Here is a 21,405-nt window from a genome sequence, read left to right on the forward strand (position 1 = left end):
GTTGAATTTTATCGAATGCTTTTTTAGCATCAATAGAAATGGTCATGTGGTTTTTGTCCTTCATTCTTTTGATATGCTGTATTACAGTGATTGATTGGTGTGTGTTGAACTATTCTTGCATCCCTGGGATGAATCTCACTTTTTAATGTGTTGTTGAATTTGGTTTGCTAGTATTTTGTTGAGGATTTTTGCATCTATGTTCATCAGAGATACTGGCCTATAGTTTTCTTTTTTTGTTGTGTCTCTGGTCTGGCTTGGTGTTAAGGTGATACAGGCCTTGAAGAATGAGTTTGAGAGTATTCCCTCCTTCTCTATTTTTTGGAATAGTTTAAAGAGGATTGTTATTAATTCTTCTTTGAACGTTTGGTAGAATTCAGCAGTGAAGCCATCAGGTCCTGGGATTTTCTTTGATGGGGGACTTTTTATTGCTGCTTCTAATTTGTTACTTGTTGGTTTATTCAGGTTTTGGATTTCTTCCTGGTTCGATCTTGGTAGGTTGCATGTGTCTAGGAATTTATCCATGTCTTCTGAGTTTTCCAATTTATTGGCATATAGTTGCTCATATAGTTTCTAATGATCCTTTGGATTTCTGCAGTATCAGTTATAATGTCTCCTTTTTCATCTCTGGTTTTATTTATTTGTGTCTTCTCTCTTTTTCCTAGTCTGGCTGTGAGTGTGTCAATTTTGTTTATCTTCACCAAAAAAAACCCAACTTTTTGTTTCATTGATCTTTTGTATTTTTTGTTTGTTTCAGTTTCATATATTTCTGCTTTGATTTTTATTATTTCTTTACTACTGATTTTGGGTTTGGTTTCCTCTTTTTTTTCTAATTCTTTGAGATGCATTGTTAGGTTGTTTATTTGAAGGTTTTCTACTTTTTTGATGTAGGCACTTACTGCTATAAACTTTCCTATTCCTGTTATTACTACTTTTGCAGTAAGTTTTGATATGTTGTTTTTATTTTCATTTGTTTTAAGAAATTTTAAAATTTCCTTTTTAATTTCTTCATTGACCTGCTGGTCATTCAGGAGCATATTGTTTAATTTCCATGTGTCTGAATATTTTCTAGTGTTCCTCTTATTATGTTATTCCATTGTGTTCAGAGAAAATACTTGGTATGATTTCAGTTTTTTTTTTCTTAATTTTAAGATGTATTTTGTGGCCTAATATATGGTCTGTCCTTGAGAGTGATCCGTAAGCTGAGGAGAAGAACAGGTATTCTCCAGCTGTTGGATGAAACGTTCTATAAATATCAGGTCCATTTGGTTTATAGTGCAATTAAGTCCAGTGTTTCTTTGTTGATTTTCTTTCTTTCTGGATGATCTGTCCAATGCTTAAAGTGGACTGGTGAGGTCTCCAGTGATTACTGTATTGGTGTCTGTCTTTCTCCTTAGCTCTGATAATACTTGCTTTATATGTCTGGGTGCTCCACTGTTGGGTGCATATATATTTAGAATTGTTATTTCCTCTTGCTGAATTAATCCCTTTATCATTTTATAATTACTTTGTCTCTTTTTATAGTTTTTGTCTTGAAATCTATTTAATCTGATAGAGGTATAGATACTCCTGCTCTTTTTTGGTTTCTATTTGCACGGAATATCTTTTTTCCATCTCTTTATTTTCAGTCTGTGTCTTTATAGGTGAAGTGGGTTTCTTGTAGTCAGCATTTGGTTGGGTCTTGTTTTTTTTTTAAATCCATTCAGCTACTCCATGTCTTTTGTTTGGAGAGTTTAGTGTCCAGTCACATTCAGTGTTGTTATTGATCAGTAAGGACTTACTACTGCCATATTTTTATTTGATTTCTGGTTCTCTTGTGGTCCTCTCTTTCTCCCTTCCTTCTTTCCTATCTTCCCTTGTTAAAATTGATAATCTCTGGTAATGTGTTTTCATTTCTTGCTTTTTTATTTTTTGTGTATCTGTTGTAGGTTTTTTGATTAGAGGTTACCGTGAGGCTTGCAGGAAACATTTTATAACCAATTATTTTAAACATATCACAACTCTCCTTACAAACAAACAAGCAAAGAGAAATCTAACAAATTCTACAATTTAACTCCATCCTCCCCCACTTTTTTTTGTTGTTGTTTCCATCCATATCTTTTTATGCTATCTTTCCAAAAGTTGTAGTTATTTTTGATAGTTTGTCTTTTAGTCTTCCAACTCAAGACATAAGTGGTTTATGCACTGCAGTTACAGCAATGGAGTATTCTGTATTTGTGTATTTACTGTTACCAGTTAGTTGTATACCTTCAGATGATTGCTTATTCAATGATGTCCTTTTCTTTCAGATTGAAGAATTCCTTTTAGCATTTCTTGTAGGACAGGTCTGGTATTGATGAAATCCCTTGGCTTTTAAAAATTTGTCTGGGAAAGTCTTTATTTCTCCTTCATGTTTGAAGGATATTTTTGCAGGATATTATATTTTAAGGTTAAGGTTTTTTCCTTTAGCACTTTGAATATTTCATACCACTCTCTCCTGGCCTGTAAGGTTTCCACTGAGAAGTCTGCTGCCAGACATATTGAAGCTCCTGTGTATGTTAGTTTTTTCTTTTTTCTTGCTTCCCTTAGGACCTTTTCTTTATCTGTGAACTTCGGAAGCTTTATTATTAAATGCCTTGAGGTAGTTCTTTTTTTTTCTTTTATCAGTTGACAGAGGAAGACTTGAGGTAGTCTTTTTTGGGTTAAATCTGCTTGGTGTTCTGTGACCTCGTACTTGAATATTGATATCTTCCTCTAGGTTTGGAAAGTTCTCAGTTATTTCTTTGAATAAACTTTCAACCCCAGTCTTTCTCTGTTTCTACCTCTTTAGACCAATAACTTTTAGATTTGCCCCTTTGAGACTGTGTTCTAGATCTTGTTAGGTCTGCTTCATTCTTTTTTATTATTTTTTTCTCTTCTGACAGTGTGTTTTCAAACAGCCTGTCTTCAAGCTCACTAATTCTTTCTTCTGGTTGGTCAATTCTGCAGTTGAAAGACTCTGATGCATTTCTCTGTTTGTCATTTGGATTCTTAAGCTCCAGAATTTCTGCTTTTTTTTAATTAATATTATTTCAACTTCTTTGTTAAATTTTTCTCATAAGCTTCTGAATTCCTTCTTTGTGTTGTCTTGAAGATCATTCAGCTTCTTCAGGACAACTATGTTGATATTTTGTCTAAAAGGTCACATAACTCCATCACTCCAGGATTGGTCACATCTAAGTCTTTGTTTACCACAGAAGTATCAGCACTGGGGGTGCGCCAACCACAGTGATGCTGTGGCTTTTGCAGGCTTCTGGTGGTACCACCTTGGTAGGCTTGGGTAAGATACAAGAAAATTCCCTGGGTTACCAGACAGTCTCTCACTCTCCGTGTTGGGCTGCTGGAGTTGGGGAAGAAGTGATGTGGGCACTCCCATGTGGCCACTACTGCCAGGTCACACCTGAAGCCAGTCTAGTCTCACCCAAAGACTGTGGTAACTGCTGCCTTGCTACCTGATGTTTATTCAAAGCCCAAGGGCTTTGTAGTCAGCAGGTGGTGAATCCTGCCAGAACTGGGTCCTTCCCTTTAGGGCAGCGTGATTCTTTCTTGTCCATGGTGGGTCCAGAAATGCCTTCCAGGAACTAAGGCCTGGACTTGGGCCCTTCAGGATCTGCTTGGTTCTTTATTTTAATGGCTGAGCTAGTACCCAAATTGCAAAGTCCTCTGAACTCTTCCCTTTCCTTTCCCCAGGTGGGAGAAGACTCCCTGGGCCACAGTGCCTCTAGTAGGGTGGGGAAGTTATACAGGCACTGGCTCGGCCACCACCACTGGTGTCTCACTCACTGTATCATGTGCACCCCAGTTCCATTGGCTCTGAGCCAACACAGCCACAGGAATTGCCCAAAGACTGCAGCCTTTGTGGCCTGACTGCCTTACCAATTTATTCCAGGCCGCAGGCCACTTTTTATCAACTGGATGTAGGGGTAGCCGGAACTCGGGTTTCAGAGCCAAGGATGTCTTTCCACCCAGGCTGGTCTAAATGTTCTCTCTGTGGGCACCAGCAGAATTCTGTCCTGTGTTCCATGATGCCAGGGTGGCCCCACAATCACTTACTCACTGTCCCTCCCCCGGGGACACAAATTCTCTCTCCATTCGGTGTGCTGGTGTAGCACTTCTGAGGGTGGCGTAGGCAATGCTAGACTGTCTTTTCTGCCCTCTCCAATGCCTCCTTCCTTGATATAATGTTAAAACCAGATAGTATGATTGCTCACCTGAATTTTGGCTCTTCCGAAGGTTCTTCTTGCTTGCATGGAAAGTTGTTGAATTTGGTGTTTGTGTGGAGGGATGATTGCTGAAAATTTATATTTGGTCATCTTGTTCCCAGAAACAAAAATCTTGATCTTTCTTTTTACGCAGATATACTTTTTATTCAGCTTTTAAAAATTCCTCTGGCTACCCTAGAGAATCTGGATATCAAGTTGGAATACTTATGTGGGATAATGTTATGTATATGGTAAGATCAGTGCCTACCGTGAACCTAATATAACAGCATTATATTTTTTTACCTTTTTAATCATTGTTTTTCTTATTATTAAAAAATTATCTTACAATAGCAATCTTAAAAAGCCACAAAGAAATAATTGTGGTTTATATAAAATGATTTATTTTTATTTCTAAATTTTTGGGATACTATGGCCATCAAGTTAGAGTATTTACATATCCTACTTTGTACATATTTTTAGAGGTAGTTAATTATCGGGTTCGAATTTATGTTTGTTTTTCCTTGGTGTTGTATATATTGCATTTACTAAAATTTTCTCCTCAGGATGAAAACACTGGATTCTGGAAAAATGTTAACTCTCAAGAAATTGTAGCATTGAACTCTTCATAGTCTGGGTTACATTGAAACCTTTTATTTTTCTAGGCTTTATATGAATTGGTGAAATGCAATTTTGATACAGAGGAAGCATTGAGAAGATTAAGATTTAATGTAAAAGCAGCTAGAGGTAAGCATGAATATTAAGTCTTTATTTGCTTTCATGATTTGGCAGAAATGTAAAAATTAAGCTATTCCATTTCTCTAGATACGTCCTGAGCTTAATAATACTAATCTTTCTGAGTTGAGTAAATATTTGCAAAACACAAGTATAATAAAAGGCATCAATGGGAATGGTATTAAGGCTGTCCCTTCTTTTTGGGAAAATAACACCACTTAAGAAAAAATACAAAATTACATACTGCTTTATGCTTTCAAAGCATATTTATACAAATTTTCTTATTTGATTTTGGTAATTGCCCTATGAGCTAAGCAATATGACACACATTACCTTTACTTTAAAATGGATGAGACTGTGGTCTCTGAACTAAAATATCTTGACTAAAGCAAACGTAATTCATCAATAATGAAGTCATAACTAAAATCCAGATTTTTCTTTTCTAATCTAACTCTGTCTCCCACTCCTCTTCACTAGGACTACTGTTACTATATAATTAAGTAACAAATGAGAGATATCTATTTATTCATTCAACAAAAATTTGAGGGCCTTCTAAGTTCTGAGGGTGTTATTATGAACACAGTCTCTCTGGCCTCATGGTGCTCAGGGCCTGGTTAGGGAAAATGAAAAATAGTTATGATGAGTTCTTCCAAGGAAAGTTAGAGGGTGCTATTGAAACCTATTGCAGTGGGACTTAACCTAGTTCAGGGAGAAGGTGGGACCTTAGGAAAAGTTTCCAGAACAAAATGTCATTTTTGTTGGGATATAAAAGAATTACCTCACTGAAAGGAGATGAAGTGTGAAGGAGGCAGGAAAGAATTCTAGGCAAAGGAGACACCATGCATGAAGTCTGATGTAATAAAGAACATAGCAAATTTAAGGAATTGAAAGGTAGCTAATTTAGTTGGATCATGAAGAAATAAGGAAGTAGCCCAAGTTGAGGCTGGAGAGGTTCAAATTCTTTATGAAATCAGGAATTTTTGTCACCTTCTTTTGCAATGATTAGGAATAGAGCTCAGAAATAAAATGCTTCCCTCCTGTTTACCAGAAAGTTACATTTTTATTTGTAGTTTTGTTTGTTTTATGCAACATTTGGGAGTATATTGCTTCACAGTTTGTTCTCCCCATTTTGTCAGAGGAATTATCTGTTTGGACAGAGGAAGAGTGTAGAAATTTTGAGCAAGGGCTGAAGGCCTATGGAAAGGATTTTCATTTGATTCAGGCTAATAAAGTAAGTAATGGTATATATTCTCTTTTGTGCAAAAAGAAATTTAGCTTAATGGTCCATGATAAAATACATTATCATGTATTTTAATTTGCTATATTTTCTAGTATTAAAGGTTTTATAATGAATATAATAATATTTTGGTATTTAACGAATTATTGTTATAAGCATACTTAGACTTCCTAACATGTATTTGCCAGGTGACTGTTTTCAGTGCATTATTTTGGAAATGTTTAAGAATTGTACTCATTTTACAAGTATGTTAATCAACTTCCAAGTGGGGTATGTGTGTACAATGCATGATTTATTTATAGCTGTTTTCCACAATCTGTGACAAGATACTTTAAGGAGGATCTTTAAAATAATTTTGAAACTTTAAACCACTTTTAACATGACATTATTTATAATTAAAATATTTATTGCATTTGCTTAAGCCCTGAGTAGTCTAAAATCAGATACTTAAGATTTAATTTAGTTTTAATCAAAGTTTAATTTGATTTTTCAAAAGCATCTGTCTCAGTAGATTGGCTTTATTATATATTAAAGTTGTCATAATTTTACAATTTTATTTAACATGATCATTTATCACTCCACATTGATAATATGAGTCATAAAATTTATACCCGAAAGAACTTCATAATAACTTGCAGATTTGTTTCAGGGTTTAATTTTTACAGGTGAAATCAGGTAAGATTTTTAATAGTATCTATTAATTATATAGAATAATGTGTTGTTCCTGTGGACAACAGATTAGGACAGGCAGAATCTAAATGTAGGAAATAAATTCCTAGGCTTATGAATATCACATTATTTTTAGTAAATACAAATGTGACAAGGAGCTTGGCTTCACATATTTCCTTAAAGATAAGAAACTTCTAAATATTGTATGGTAGCTTGTCCAGGACCATGTTGAAAGTATCTGGGCTTATGTCTGAAGCTCTAAATCGTCTTTCACCACATCTCTCTTTTTAATATTTCTGGACGTGATTGGGTGACATCCAGGTGATTTGTTTCAACGCATATTTAACATTATCTAGCTTATGTTTCAACACATACCATCATCTAGTTTGTGTTCAATAAATAAAATAGTTACAAATCCTGTGAGTTAATTTTTCTTAATTTTGTTTTACATTAACTAGTTCATTCTTAATTAGTTTTTTTAGCATTCCTGCTTAAATTCAAACACTCTTAATCAAACCATGCTGCATTACCTGTGAAGGGGACCCCTGGAATGATAGCTGATGTAACTAGCAGCAGTAATAACCCTCACCAATATGATTTCTTTTTTTTTTATGTTTTTTTAAGGAATAAGAACTTAATAGGTGACTTGAAACTACAAACCAAAAAATCTTAACATAAGTATTAAAAATATGACCTTGATTTCTTGTAAATATTTGGCATGGTGATATTTTAATGTTATAGGATAGAAGAAGTCAGCTGACCTATATATGATACACTAGTTGCTCTAGTGAACAAAGGGAGGACAGTAATTCTTTAAGAGGGAGAAGAATGGTCTGAAGACTTTGTTTTTACACCTGGGAGTAAAGTTCAGTTCTTAATCATAAGTTTTATTATGAGAGCTTATTTTGTTGCACTTTTTTTCATAATTTTAACTTTGCATGCCCAAAATGTCTTTTAATTTTTTGCTTTCCATAAAATACAGTTGATGTGGTTTGAATCAATCTAAAAGTAAGATTTGTAGGAGGCAAAAAAGAGGTTGTGAGGGTGATTTTTATTTTGAAAGCCCTGATCATTATCAGTCTTAGTAGCATGGGTCAGAATTGTAAAGTGCAAATAGGGAAAGAAAGAAAAATATATGATGGGTAAAGGAAGGGTATCATTAACAGTTGTCCTTAGGTGCAATCAGTACCACAGGATACATGGAGATAAGAAACTTCTAGGTTAAAGCAGTATCATCTTGCATCCAAACACTCACCCAGATACCTTTTTCTTTTTAAACTCTCAGTATTTTATTTATATACCTCAACCCTATTGGTTCTCCAACCTAAGTAGCAAAAAAAGGGAGATTTTGTCAGCATCGTTTATTAACCCCTAGGCATTTGAACATTATCTGAATGGAGCTGGCTATTCACGTGCACGAACAGGTACAGCACAGTAAACACAGCATTAGCATTATTATAATAGTTTTTAACTCACTGTGGCATATTGTCAGACTTTATAGAAAGTAAATTAACTGAGTCTAGATCACTGTTGGGACTATTAAGAGAATCTTTTGAAAAAAAAAAAATTTAAAGGTAAACTTCCTAGGTACTCCATGAGTAAAAGTATTTAAAACTGTTTATAACTTTTATTTTAACCTGAATGCCACTTCCAGATATTTTCAATAGAGGAGTATGTTTTTATAGTAAATTAGGATGATGGTAGCCTTTTAAAAAGCAGGATGCTAAATATCTGAAGATCTTTTGCCAATGTATTATGTCTCTTAATGGAAATTTAGAAAGAACAGCTTTCAACACAGCTGCTGCATTGTTGTATTCTATACATAGTAATATATTAATATATCAATTAAAGACTAGCTAAATTTATTTTCACACTTCAGCTGTTTATCATGAAATAACTCCACTAAAGAGGGGATGATTCTTAAAAATAAACATTTGTTTCTTATAGGTCCGAACAAGGTCAGTTGGTGAATGTGTAGCATTCTATTATATGTGGAAAAAATCTGAACGTTACGATTTCTTTGCTCAACAAACACGATTTGGAAAAAAGAAATATAATCTTCATCCTGGTGTAACGTGAGTTAATTTTTAACTTCAGAGCTATATATTGTTTTGCTAAGCTTTCCTAGATTTTTTCTTGAGAGAATTATGATTTTTAGAATCTTGCTTTTATAATATAATATACATTAGTTTAAATTTACCATCTATTGACATATCTTTATAAAGCATTTAGACTTTTCAGTATCTTATAAAATATTGTAAAACACTGTTTGATATTATTTGAGACAACAAACATCACTAAAGTAAGATTTAGAGTGTATATTTTTATTTTATTACGGACCCCTGAGAGGAAATGGATCAGAACAGCTATGAAAGCATGTTTTTGTTGAATTCTGTTCCATTCAGTATAAGCACATATAATTTTAATCTTATAACACTTGGAAAGCAGTGAGAATAGGAAAGAAAATAGTATATCTTTTGTAAAAGTATATGCCCAGTAGAAAGGAAATTAATATTTTTCCTTTTCCAATCTACTTTTGACCCCAGGAACCAAAATAAGATTTGATAGATGATACAAAAGGAAAACACATAGGGATTTAATAAATCAGATCAAATGGCATCTTTTTTGTTACTAGCTTTTTATAGATGAAAGACCATCTACATGGTGACTTTCCTTTTCCTAGCTTTCCTGAATTTTTTCCTCTAGCAGAAGTAATATTTAAGAATTAGTAATGCAACTCTAGCTTACTCCTAGTAACATAGATATAGATTGTTATATACACTCTTATGCAAAATGTCTGATATGCCTAATCCAGTGCCCACACACTAAATTCTCGTAGCCTCATTTAGTCTAGCTTTGGAATAAAACATTCCACCACCATCATCATCACTGGTAATTTGTTATTTAAATATAAAGAGTATCTTTTATGAATTACTTTAAAATACTGGTGAATTGTTGTGATGGAATTAACAATACTGTCTTCTTGATTATTCATTTCCTAATGTTTATAGAATAAAAATAATGCAGAGGTGTGACTTGATTTGGCCAATGTGGACCAGTAAAGTTATTCTTAAGGATGGCCAAAGAATTACCTTTGAAAGGTGTGCTTGTATGTATGTTTGAGTGTGCTTTTCAAACTCCTAGGCTGGACTGTTTCTTGGTCAATTCACTTATAGGTATCTCTGCCATCACTTCCTTGGGAGATCAAATGCTCTAAAGCTCAAAGCAAAATAATCTAAAAGGGAATAAAATGGGTATAATTGACCCCTGGAGACATGAGACAGTGGACTTTGAACATCATCCCCCAATATTCAAAGCTGGTGATGGCATGGAATTTCATATATAACAGTATTCCAGATTTTATCTAATTGCTTAATGTTATCAAACCTATAGTTAATTTTTTTTATTATTGGTAGTGTTCAAGCATAATGATGTAGAACTAGATATAGCTATCCAGTCTGCAGAGTATATCTTAAAATAGTCACGGTTTTCTAGGTATTCTATAGGAAGAAGCAATAGTAACATCTTTCATTTTTTTCACCCATTTCAGAAATAATGTTCACACATGAACTACAGTCAATCTGTCGTCATCAGCAATAAGAACATAAGAATTGCCATGCTGGGTCAGACCCATGGTTCATCCAGCTTTCTCTTTCAGAAAGCATCACCAAGGGAAGCGTTGTGGGCTGGCTTAGTTGGTCCTCTGTGATGTCAAGCTCAACAGGTTAGGTAGGGATGTGCCACCAAACGTTCTAGTTTCTGTAATAATCTCTCCATAGCTTCTGAAAACTTTTTGAAGATACTTTTATCTGTAACCTTGATTGCACTTAAGGTTAAATATTCTGTACGTAGAGTAGCCACAGTTGAAAGTAATCATATCTTCATTTTTCTTAGGCTTTAAGAGTTAACTGATATAATAGTATGAAGTGAATAATTTTTTCCCCCCTAGGCAGGAATACCATGGTTTTTTAGGCTTCAGTTACATCCCCTCTGGGTTTTTTATAAAGTTTTTTTAACTGAAAGAACCATAATTTTTTTTACTGAAACTCATCCCTTTTAGCTGTTATGTCTTCTATAAGAAGCAGTGACTAACTGTACATTATTTTCCAGATGGGGAGAAATTGTGATTTTCTGTAAGCTTGGAGAAATTTTTCTGGCCTCCTTCCAGGACCACCTGTTTCTGTTAATAGTTGCACTTTAAGTGACTTCATAAAGAATTAAGTTAATGCTTTTAGAGAGAAATTTGAGTGACTTTTTCATCCTCTTTTTTTAGGTTAAAAATCCATAGTTCAGAGCATACTATCTTGAAACTTATTTGTTCATTTTTCCTTTATATTGTTATTCCATTTGTCCTCCAGAATGAAGCATACTTGCCACTTTTCTGCCTACAAACAGCATTTGAAAGTTCCTTTTACATATTCTTTCTGTTCACTACCTGGAAAAATTGGAAGCCATATACAAATTGGAGCTTTCACTGTAAAATATTCAGACCTTCCAAATAATTCTTTAAAAAAGTAATAATTAACTCAGCGTAACTTCAGTTAACCTGAATGCTGCCCCAACCTTCTGGATGGCCTACCTGACTCTTGTTCTTCCTTTCCTAAGCATTCTGAATGCCGTTAATCTTTAGGAAATAATGATAATAATTATTCTTTCACAGAATCATTGCTATATTCAGAAATCTAAGATAATTTTGATATCTAATCAACTCTAGTTTCCTTTGCTTGGCTTTTAACATCAGCATCTATTTCTTCCATACCATATTTATTTCCAACATTTCCTCATCATGCACCTTCTATTCTAAAGTCTCTTTGGGATTCATACTCATTTCTGTTTCTGTGTGCTTCAGATTTGTCATGTAATTGTTCTGTAATTATGATGAATAGCATAAAGCTGAAGAGGTCTTTAAAGACCATCAAATTTAATTTCCTCCATTTATAGATGAGGAAAGTAAAGCCTAGAATATCAAATTGGTTAGATCATAGTCATATATGTTTCTGTGGTGTGTGTTAGTTTTATATCTCAGACTGTTGGAAGTTTCTTGAAGTCAGGTATCCTGTCCTTATATTTTTTATATCTCCATAACCCAGGGGACAATGTTGATCATATAGTTTGAGAATAACTGAAATTAATAGTATATATTATGGACTGTTAACACAGACTTCAAAAAATTCCTAAGAGCATCCACTGTTTTTTTCTTACCCTGCTCATAAAATTCTAAAAGATTTGTTTTAATATTTCCATTATACTTATATTCTAAAGAAATTTTAAGATAAATGATATTAAATTTTTATTGAGCTTCTCTCTGTGCCATGCACAACCTGGTACCAGTTATGCAGGGGTAAACAAAACAGACTAAAATCCCTGCCCTTAGGGAACTATATTCTAGTGCAGGTCTCAGCAAACTTTTTCTGTAAAGAGGTAGAAAGTAAATGTTTTAGGCTCTGCAGACCTTAAGATCTCTGTCTCTCTCTCTCTCACACACACACACACACACACACACCCCTCTGTCACAACTACTCAGTTCGCAGTTATTGCACAAAAGCATTCATAGACAACTGTGTAAATGAATGTATGTGGCTGGTTCTAATAAAACTTTATAAAAACAGGTGGCCAGCCCACAGAGCATAGTTTGCTGACCTTTATTCTAGTAACCTAGTTGTTTATAAAACATTTTTATGTACATATACAGCAACCATATGTAATAGATAGAACAGGTATGATTTATCTGTATTTTACAGGCAAAGACACTAAACCTCAGAGAGACAAAACCTCTAGCCCCTATCTTCTAACCCTGAACCCAGTTCAGGAATGATATGAGCTTACCTCTAATGAGATACTGACAGGATAAAGCCAGCAGATAAGCCCAGGAATTATTATAGCTCAGATATGAAAGAAATGTAATACAGAAGGTATCGACAAAGATTTGGAGAAGTGATCAGTTCTTTTTATTAGGCTCCAATTTATCTTTCAGGTATTGCCTTTAGGAGCTTTGAAATCCAATCTGTGTCCAGAAATTCTTTTGTACTCCTGATGATATCATCCCCATCTCTTCACTTAGAGATCCTCCAGTTTGAGTTGGCCACTCTGAGCACTTGCCTATAATTATAAAAGTTTTAAAACTTCCAGTAGGTCTCTAAAATGTGTTACTTTAAAGCCATTATGCATTTTTCCTACAAATATGTAACCAGAAGGAGCTTTTCATTTAAATGTTCAGGTCCTGGTGTGATAGTTGAGGCACTGGAATGAATGTAAGTGAATATTAGGATATATTTGTTAAAAAGCCATCTAAATTTAACCTCAACTAATGGTCATTTCTAGCTTTATCATTTCTAACAAAATAATTGTTGTTTTATTAATTTTCAGGGATTACATGGATCGTCTTCTAGATGAAAGTGAAAGCGCTGCTTCTAGTCGAGCCCCATCCCCTCCCCCAACTGCCTCAAACAGTAGTAACAGCCAGTCTGAGAAAGAAGATGGCACCATAAGCAATAGTAATCAAAATGGTAAGCCACCAAAGAAACATTTCTGTTGCTTGATAATGAGGGGCACTCTTCTTTCAGCAGCTTGGGAAATTCAGTTTGAGTTTCTATTAAACTTCCAAAGCAGAAAGTAAAAATTGTAAATAACAGATGAAATATACATAACATCAGCATACATATATACTAACACAGAATACAAACTAATTGGAAAGAATTCCCATTTACATCACTAAAAAGTAATTTTACTAAAACATTCTATCAGCAGTGACTGTTTCTTCTCAGAAATTTGTTCTTTTTGGGTAGCATCTCTTTTCTTATCCAGTTGGGATGATGCCTGGATATAAGTATTCCTGTTAACTCTTAGACCGAACCTAGCCATTTCACATCAGAAAGACAGATATTTGTGAAATACCTTGAGAATTTGTAACACTTTATCAGAAAGTGCTTTAAGTATATAAGTAAAAAGAAGTAGGTAACAAAGGCACTGCTTGGAATATTTAAGTTCTCTTTGATAGCATAATGGCCTTGAAGAATAAGAAAAGGTAAAGCAGGTATCAGCTTATACATTAATATTCTACAGAATTGTTTGTTTTTATCTCTGTGAAAAAGAGAAGCAAAAGGCTTAAAACACTGATGTGTTTGAGGTTCTCAGATAGTGCTTCTGTTTAAAATATAAAGTGGACCAGAGATTACCGTGCTGATTAGTAAGAGCTAATCAGAGAATTACTTTGATTCTACTTTGATTTAAATGGTCTTCCTAAGGAAGAGTGTTGCCATGCAGAAAGTAATAAGCTCCCACCCCTACCCCAGCTCCTCTTTTGGAGCAAACTGGTGAATTAGAGATTAGGGGGAGGACCAGTGAAGAACTAACGTCTCCCTGACAAAAGCTGGAATAGAAATGGCATGAAAGCTTTGACCCTTGTTCTGACCTTTGGTCTCACACTGGCACTGCTGTTAGTGTACATACTTAGTTCATTTCATGATCCCTCTCTATTCCCTCACTACTTCTCTACGAACAAGCCAAACAAACAAAACTTAGGGCCCAGCAACCATGTCCTGGTCCAGGAAGGTTCATTGACATGATGTCTAATGTCAGCCACATCCGTCCTGAAGTAGAAGATGATGCTGAGACTCTGACCTTGGGACTAAGGGTAGAAGCTCAGGGAGGGAGACAGTTTGTACTATTTCTGCTTTTCTTGTTTGTTCTTAACATCTTAACACCAAATAAATAATTTTTTCCCTTTTTTTTTTTTTTTTTTTTTTTTCTTTTTAACTCTTTGATGAGAACATGCTGTTAGGCTGGGAGAGTGTTCCTAAATTACTTATCAATTATTCAGTAGCTCAGAAGCCATTCACATTAGGTATGTACAATCAAGATTCTCAGCTTTTTCGAAGAAAGAAAGGAACTTACCAACTCAATTTTTACTTTTTTTAATAAGGAGCTTTAATTAGTGCTTTAAAATCTTATACTTATTTTTGAACTATCACAGGCTCATCTAACTTTGTTTTCATCAAAGAATTGTTCTTTTATATGATGCATAATCCCCATGTGCATTCATGATTTGAGTGTATTTTTTAGTTGGAGAAAATAGAATATTTTCTTTGACCAAAATGTAATATTTGAAGCTCATCCTTTATGCTGAATATTTTTCAGGCAATTAAGTTTTAATTATCTCCAGTGGTACATCCTATATTTTACTTCCTGTCACTAAAATTTGTATTCCATTTTGTAGTCAACTCTAATATGACCTTCTTATTTTCTTTTGTTAGAATAATTATGCTTTTATTTTTCTCACCTGTTACGAAGGAATTTGTGTTTACTTTTAGCACTGTATATGCTTGGAGAGTACAGCATTAATTTTTTAACATTCTGACAGATAAAGTCTTCTTAGGTAAATATAGTGTATAATCTTTTAAAGCACAATTTCCATGGATTTACAGTAAGAATAAAAAAGTCATAGCATCTTGCTTTTACATAGCAGTAGAAAACTCAAGCTTCTATAAGAACATTGATTTTGTTTTCATGTGGTTTTAAAAGTTATAATCCTTTTGCTAAATCTGAATAATTATGCATATCTTTGTTAATTCAGCTTATTTAGACTGCTGGATCTAACCTTTATTTGTTGTCACATAATACCTAATGTGCTTTTAACATATGCCAAATTCTGTTCTTGGTTTGTTTACATATATGAACTTAATCTTCATAACAATCCTGTGAGGTACGTCTTATCATCTTCATTGTATATGTAATGAAACTAAGATACAGAAAGGGTAAATAACTTAAGGTCACACAGCTAGTAATTAATAGAGCAAGAATTCAGACCATATGTATATACATATTTGATACCTTGCTTCCTTGATGAAAAGCTGTTTTGCGGTAGCTGTTTTATAATCATTTACAAATTTAATTTTTTCATATTCAATTATATTTCTTCCAACTTAGGGGTGTCATCTAATGGACCAGGTGAAATATTAAACAAAGAAGAAGTAAAAGTTGAAGGGTTACACGCTAATGGACCAACGGGTGGAAATAAGAAACCACTTCATGCAGATATGGATACTAATGGTTATGAAACAGATAACCTTACCACTGACCCAAAACCTGCCCAGGTGACTGCAAGAAATGAAAATGATTTTGATGAAAAAAGTGAGAGACCTGCCAAAAGGCGAAGGGTAAACAGCAATGGAAAAGAAAGTCCAGGTTCTTCTGAATTTTTCCAAGAAGCAATCTCACATGGAAAATTTGAAGAACTTGAAAACACAGATGACTAAATTTTAGATCTTAATTTTATGTTCTCTGGAGTAAATTCTGGTGTGACTAAAATTTTCAGGGTTGATGGGTTACCTTACAAAGTTGATTTCCTTGAAGTAGTTGGTTAAAATTTGAAAATTGAATTGAGTCCTAACTTTAGGAAATAAGATTTCTTAATTCTGCCTTTTGCAGATATTTTTAAATTGTCAAAGAACCTTTTAAGGATATAAAAAAATTAGTAAGTTTAAATGAATTAGATATATATCTATACCTTTTCATTTGATGTATTAATCATAAAATTTCACTACAAGGTAATTTTTGCTTAGTTTGATGAAGGAATGGAAAAAAACCAAGTCCAAATTTCTGCTTAACACCATTTTTTTTCTGAGTTTCTTGAAATGTCTTTATAACAGACATTTTTCTCTCCATACAAATTATCATTATTAAGGAAACCCAATGAATCCTGAAAGTTATGCTAGCATGATTTTTTTATATATAGAAGTTTAAAAATAAACCAAGTCAGGTTTGTATATGTAAAATTGTTGACATCAATGATGTCTTTCCATATTCTTATCTGGGCTTAAGAAATACATTCTGTATTTTTCCAGATTCTTTGTAGCCTTTGAAAGATTTTTACAGTACATATGTCTTGACTGAGCTGTCCTTTCTTAATACAAAAGCTTGTATAATTTTCTTAACTTGTACAGTTGGTAAACTTTTATGAGAGGAATTGATATTCTGAGTCTGTCAGCTTTCATTTTATTTTGCTAAGGTTTTTCTAATGAATTTTTTAAGTGTTTGTGTAGTAACTAAGTCATGTTTCTTATCCAGGTGGTAAAATCATTCATAAAGGATTGTGAAAATTTGTTTTTTCAAATTTCTACTTAAGGACAAATAATTTGAGAATTCTGAAATTAAGCATGATGCTTCGATTGCAATTTGTTTTACATTTGTTATAATTTTCAAAATTATTTTTGAAGCAAGACAAAAGTTTAATGTCAGCTTAAGTGCTTAAATGTATCATGCTGACCAGAATCCTGTTGAGTTATTTTTATATGCATTATAAAATTTCCCATTTTTGCATTAAACAGAGGAGAAAAGGTCAAGTGATACTTAGATATTGGCACACACAAGGAGTAACTGTTGGCAGACAATAATAATGATTTTATAAGGAGAAAGTGATGAAGTTTGAAACTTTTTCAAACTTTTCCAGCTACCAGTCCAGTTTTTCAGATTTGATAGTTTTTCCAAAATTAAAATAAGATATACAATAACCATTGCTCTGTGTGATTACAAATAGGATTATCCATGTGCATAGCCTTGTACGAGTGCCATTTTATTTTTAGTGCTAAATTCTTGTTAACAAATGTAGTTTTATACAGCTGATAGACCAACCTATATCCAAACTTTTATAAAAGATTATTAACTATTCTTGTTTTTCTCACACAGGCCTACTCCAAATGCTTCTTCCAATTCATTTTCAGCCATCGGTTCCAGAGCCAATGCCTTTTTAAAATAAATCTTCTGTGGTCTTATTTTTAATGGCTCAACTGTCTAATGCAATTGAGTAGAGGTTTGCACTGAGAAATTATCGTTTAGGCCTTACCCCCATGAAGTATTACTGTTAACATATTCAGACTGCTTCCCTTCACCAATGTGAACAATTTTTTTTCCAAACAGTGTTAAAAGCCACTTTACAACACTTGACTTCATATAACGTATATTCACTGTTGTTGCGTACATATCCAAGTAAATCAAAGTTTGGGGTGGAAATGTTGAGAAGTGTGAGTTTGTTTTTGTTTTGTTTTACTTACAACATTAATTTATCCAGAATGGCAGCGGTTTTAGCAGATGTTCACAATCCATTTTCTAAATCAGATTTTATTAAATGAATCCAAAGTATCCTAGCTCTTTGTCAAAGATGGTCTATGGAAATGTTTTAAAAGATTAGTGATGCTATACTTTTTAAATTGTTGCAATATTAGAGATACCATTTTCACCTTTTTTAAAAGATGCATTTCATTTGCAGGTTTGTGAAGTTCTTGCAAACTACTATAACAGGAACATTTTAAGTAAATTCTCTCAGGCATGTTTGCAAACATAGCACATGTATACATGTTAGGAAATTTTACTTTCTTTATCTTTTTAAAATATGCCTAATAAAAGACATTCCACTATTATAATATGCAATGCTCAGCTTTTCATAAAGAAATATTTAATTGTATTTTGTGTTTATACAGGTTATTTCATATAGTACTTTGTTCTTCATAATGCAGCCACTATAACTTGATAAGTCATTGCACTATTTAAAAATTTTTAGTAATATCATGAATTTAATTTGCTTAAGATTTAGTACATTTCAGAACTCTTCAACTCTTGACAATTTGCATTGGGAAAAGAAGTCTTTGTTAAAAGTTACTTAGTCTCCCCACCTCATTCCCATCCCCAGCAAAGCTCTATCATTTTCATTTGGAATGGCATTCTGTTTCATGATGTGTTTTCAAATAGAGTTCAGAAGCTGCAACTCAGTTCAACACAAATCTGTTGAGCTTTAAAATGTATTTGAAGTAATATTTAAATAGGCATTTAAAATTATGAATTAGATGTTTTTAAATTTATGCATAGTAATTTTGCACTGTAAAATAATTCCCTTCCCCTATTCCTTGTCTGCCATTCTGAATATGCTTATTAAAATATTTTTTTAAACATACTTGCCTACATAATGCTGTGTGAATATTTTCATTAGATTAATTCACTAAATTTAATTATAGATTAAGTTGGTATGATGCACGTTATTTACAATGCAAATATATATACAATCTCTGTTCCTTCTACTCCTAGACATATTGCACTGAGTAGTTTTTCAGTGGTTCCTGGTCTCTTTTACCTCATCTTGGGTGATGTATTTTTGTCTTTTTTTCCCCCCCAAAGAGATCTTTTAGTCCCTGATTCACCCTGTTTCTCTTCCTCTGCACTATATAATTAAAACTAATTTGTTCCCTTTTGAAGTGGAGTTGATATCACATAATATTTTGTGAAATAAAACTTGTTTTGTCACAATATTTTGCTTTGCTGTCAATGGAAAATTAGAAGTGGGCACTTTGATGGTTGGCGAATTTCCATAGGTAGTAAATAGGTGTGTGCCGATGACCCTAAGGGTGTGTAGCTGACTTTGTAGCACTACTAAATATCAAATCAGAGATACTAAGGTTTTCCCAACTGTGATCCTTAGTCACGAAAAATACCAGTGTGAAAAACCACATAACATGGGGAGAACAGGAATTTCCAAATTTTAACTTTTTATTGTCTAAAAATGGCTTTTATTTTTGTGTCACATAACTCTACTGGTTGGTTATTTAAATTTTTTTTACCATAAAAATAAACGCTGTTCTTTAATAGTCAAGTTCATCCTTTGCAGAATTTTAAAGGGTCACCCACCCATCCACATAGGCTGATTGCATGTATTTGAGTATCTTCTAATACCAGTGTTCCATAAACTGTCATTACGTACCCTTAGTATTGTGCTGATCTTTGATGTATGAACATAGAGTTTTTCTTTTTCTGAATGTTTTTTTTTTAAATCTCAGTTTGTCTTTTTATTGTGACTTATTTAGGATGTGTAATAGATATAAAATGTAGCCTGTAATCCTAGCACTCTGGGAGGCTGAGGTGGGAGAATCGCTTGAGCCCAGGACTTTGAGGTTGCAGTGAGCTATGAGGATGCCTACTGCACTCTAGCCCACATGACAGAACAAGACCCTGTCGCAAAAAAAAAAAAAGCGCCATTTTGCTTGCTCTGAGTAAGAAGTACTTTGAACACACTTTTAAAAGATATCTTATTCTGTGAACAACATTGAAGAATTGCCATATAAACTGGAACCAAATTCTAATTCTCTTTTGTCCAAATTGATGATGAAGGTTTCTTCACATTTAAATGTCAGTGGTAACAAGTTCTCATTATGTTTCCATATACCCTATTATCTATTAAATATTTGGGCCAGGTACTATGTTTGGCTTGTGGCTTCAGAAGTGTGTCAGGCTCTCTTCTAGACGGCAGCAGGTTAAGTGTTAGTGTAGAAGTATATGCTGAGTACAGAGAGAGCAAAAGGGAAGGAAGAGTAGGCACGGTCTCAGGGAAATGAGTTTTACCTCTTTGCCATAATTCTAGCAAAATAAGATTTTTCTCAATATTTGTTAGAAATTAACCAACATGAAATAAATGCATGGTTACCCTAAGAAATGCTGTTTATTTTTAATATTTACTAGGAAGAGAAGAACACTTAACAATATGGGTGTCAACCACTACATTGCTAGCTGAATCACCCCCTGGGTTCCTTAGAGAGTCGAGTCGAGTCCGTTTTTGTGGCTTGAATACTAGCAGTATGTCAGCCTTTTATTTCCTCCTTTTTAAAGATTTTCTTGTTGAAAAGTCAACTCATCTACACTTACAAAGGAAGTGTTTCTGAACCAGTCATATCCCTGCTAGTGTTCACAAGGTACATCTTGTAGGCTTAATGGGGAAAGCAGAGGACTTAATCTGAGGTGTTGAGCCACTTCAGTGTTTATCAGTGCTTCTAAATACTCTATTTCAGAACAAATAGCTCAAAGCCCACAGTGCCTGGCTTTGCATTTCCCTATCTCCCTCACAGGATCTTCATTTCCACCAAGGGGTAACTAAAATACTTTATTCAGAATCTTCCTGTTCAAAACCCTTACAGTCTTTTCATGTTATGCCTTTTGCCAGGGCCCTCATTGAAATTCAGCCATGTTGCAAGATTTCTCTTGATGTGGCCACTCTTGTGTAACCTGTGGTAAGCAAAACAAAACCCCTTAACTGCCCATCTGTAAAATAAGGATGATACTGTGCCAGTATCATAGGACTGTTGAGATCACACATAGGAAAATCTTTTGTCCCTGGAGAGCCTAGGTGAAGACATGATAGGTAATAGTACAAGTCTACAATCCCTTATCCAAAACCACTGTAGCCAGAGGTAATGTTTTTCAAAAAACATCCACAGCAGGGTCTAGCACAGAAATCTATGGACAAAAACATTTATGTCGATATCTGACCGGACGTGGAAACCCAGCCGGGGATTATGATCCTATTGGATGACCGACATTCATCGGGCATTGGGCAGATGGGAAGGGGGAGGTGGGGATGGGTGTATACATACATAATGCGCACCGTCTGGGGGATGGACATGCTTGAAGCTCGGGGGGGGGGGGGGGGGGAAGGGCAATATACATACCCTAACCATTTGTACCCCCATAATATGCTGAAATAAAAAAAAAAAAAAACCACTTATGTCCACAATA

The 21,405-nt window shown here is 34.0% G+C and overlaps 1 protein-coding gene across 8 annotated transcripts in view; it reads left to right on the top strand.

Annotated features, from left to right (window-relative positions):
* MIER1 (MIER1 transcriptional regulator) overlaps positions 1 to 19,726 on the top strand; it is a 67,833-nt gene extending 48,107 nt beyond the window's left edge. For 4 of the 8 annotated variants that reach the window (XM_069480118.1, XM_069480120.1, XM_069480122.1 and 1 more), the window contains 6 exons: positions 4,880 to 4,961; positions 6,086 to 6,180; positions 8,803 to 8,930; positions 13,222 to 13,361; positions 15,781 to 15,801; positions 17,539 to 19,726. In XM_069480118.1, coding sequence (XP_069336219.1) covers positions 4,880 to 4,961; positions 6,086 to 6,180; positions 8,803 to 8,930; positions 13,222 to 13,361; positions 15,781 to 15,801; positions 17,539 to 17,603 — 531 coding nt within the window. In that variant the 3' untranslated portion in view covers positions 17,604 to 19,726. Of the gene's footprint in view, positions 1 to 4,879; positions 4,962 to 6,085; positions 6,181 to 8,802; positions 8,931 to 13,221; positions 13,362 to 15,780; positions 16,483 to 17,538 lie in introns of those variants that run through there. The other 4 variants (XM_069480114.1, XM_069480116.1, XM_069480117.1 and 1 more) reach the window with 2 other exon arrangements.
* Positions 19,727 to 21,405: the final 1,679 nt, after the last annotated feature.

The sequence above is a fragment of the Eulemur rufifrons genome, chromosome 8, assembly GCF_041146395.1.
Source record: "Eulemur rufifrons isolate Redbay chromosome 8, OSU_ERuf_1, whole genome shotgun sequence".
NCBI classification, from domain to species: Eukaryota; Metazoa; Chordata; class Mammalia; order Primates; family Lemuridae; genus Eulemur; species Eulemur rufifrons.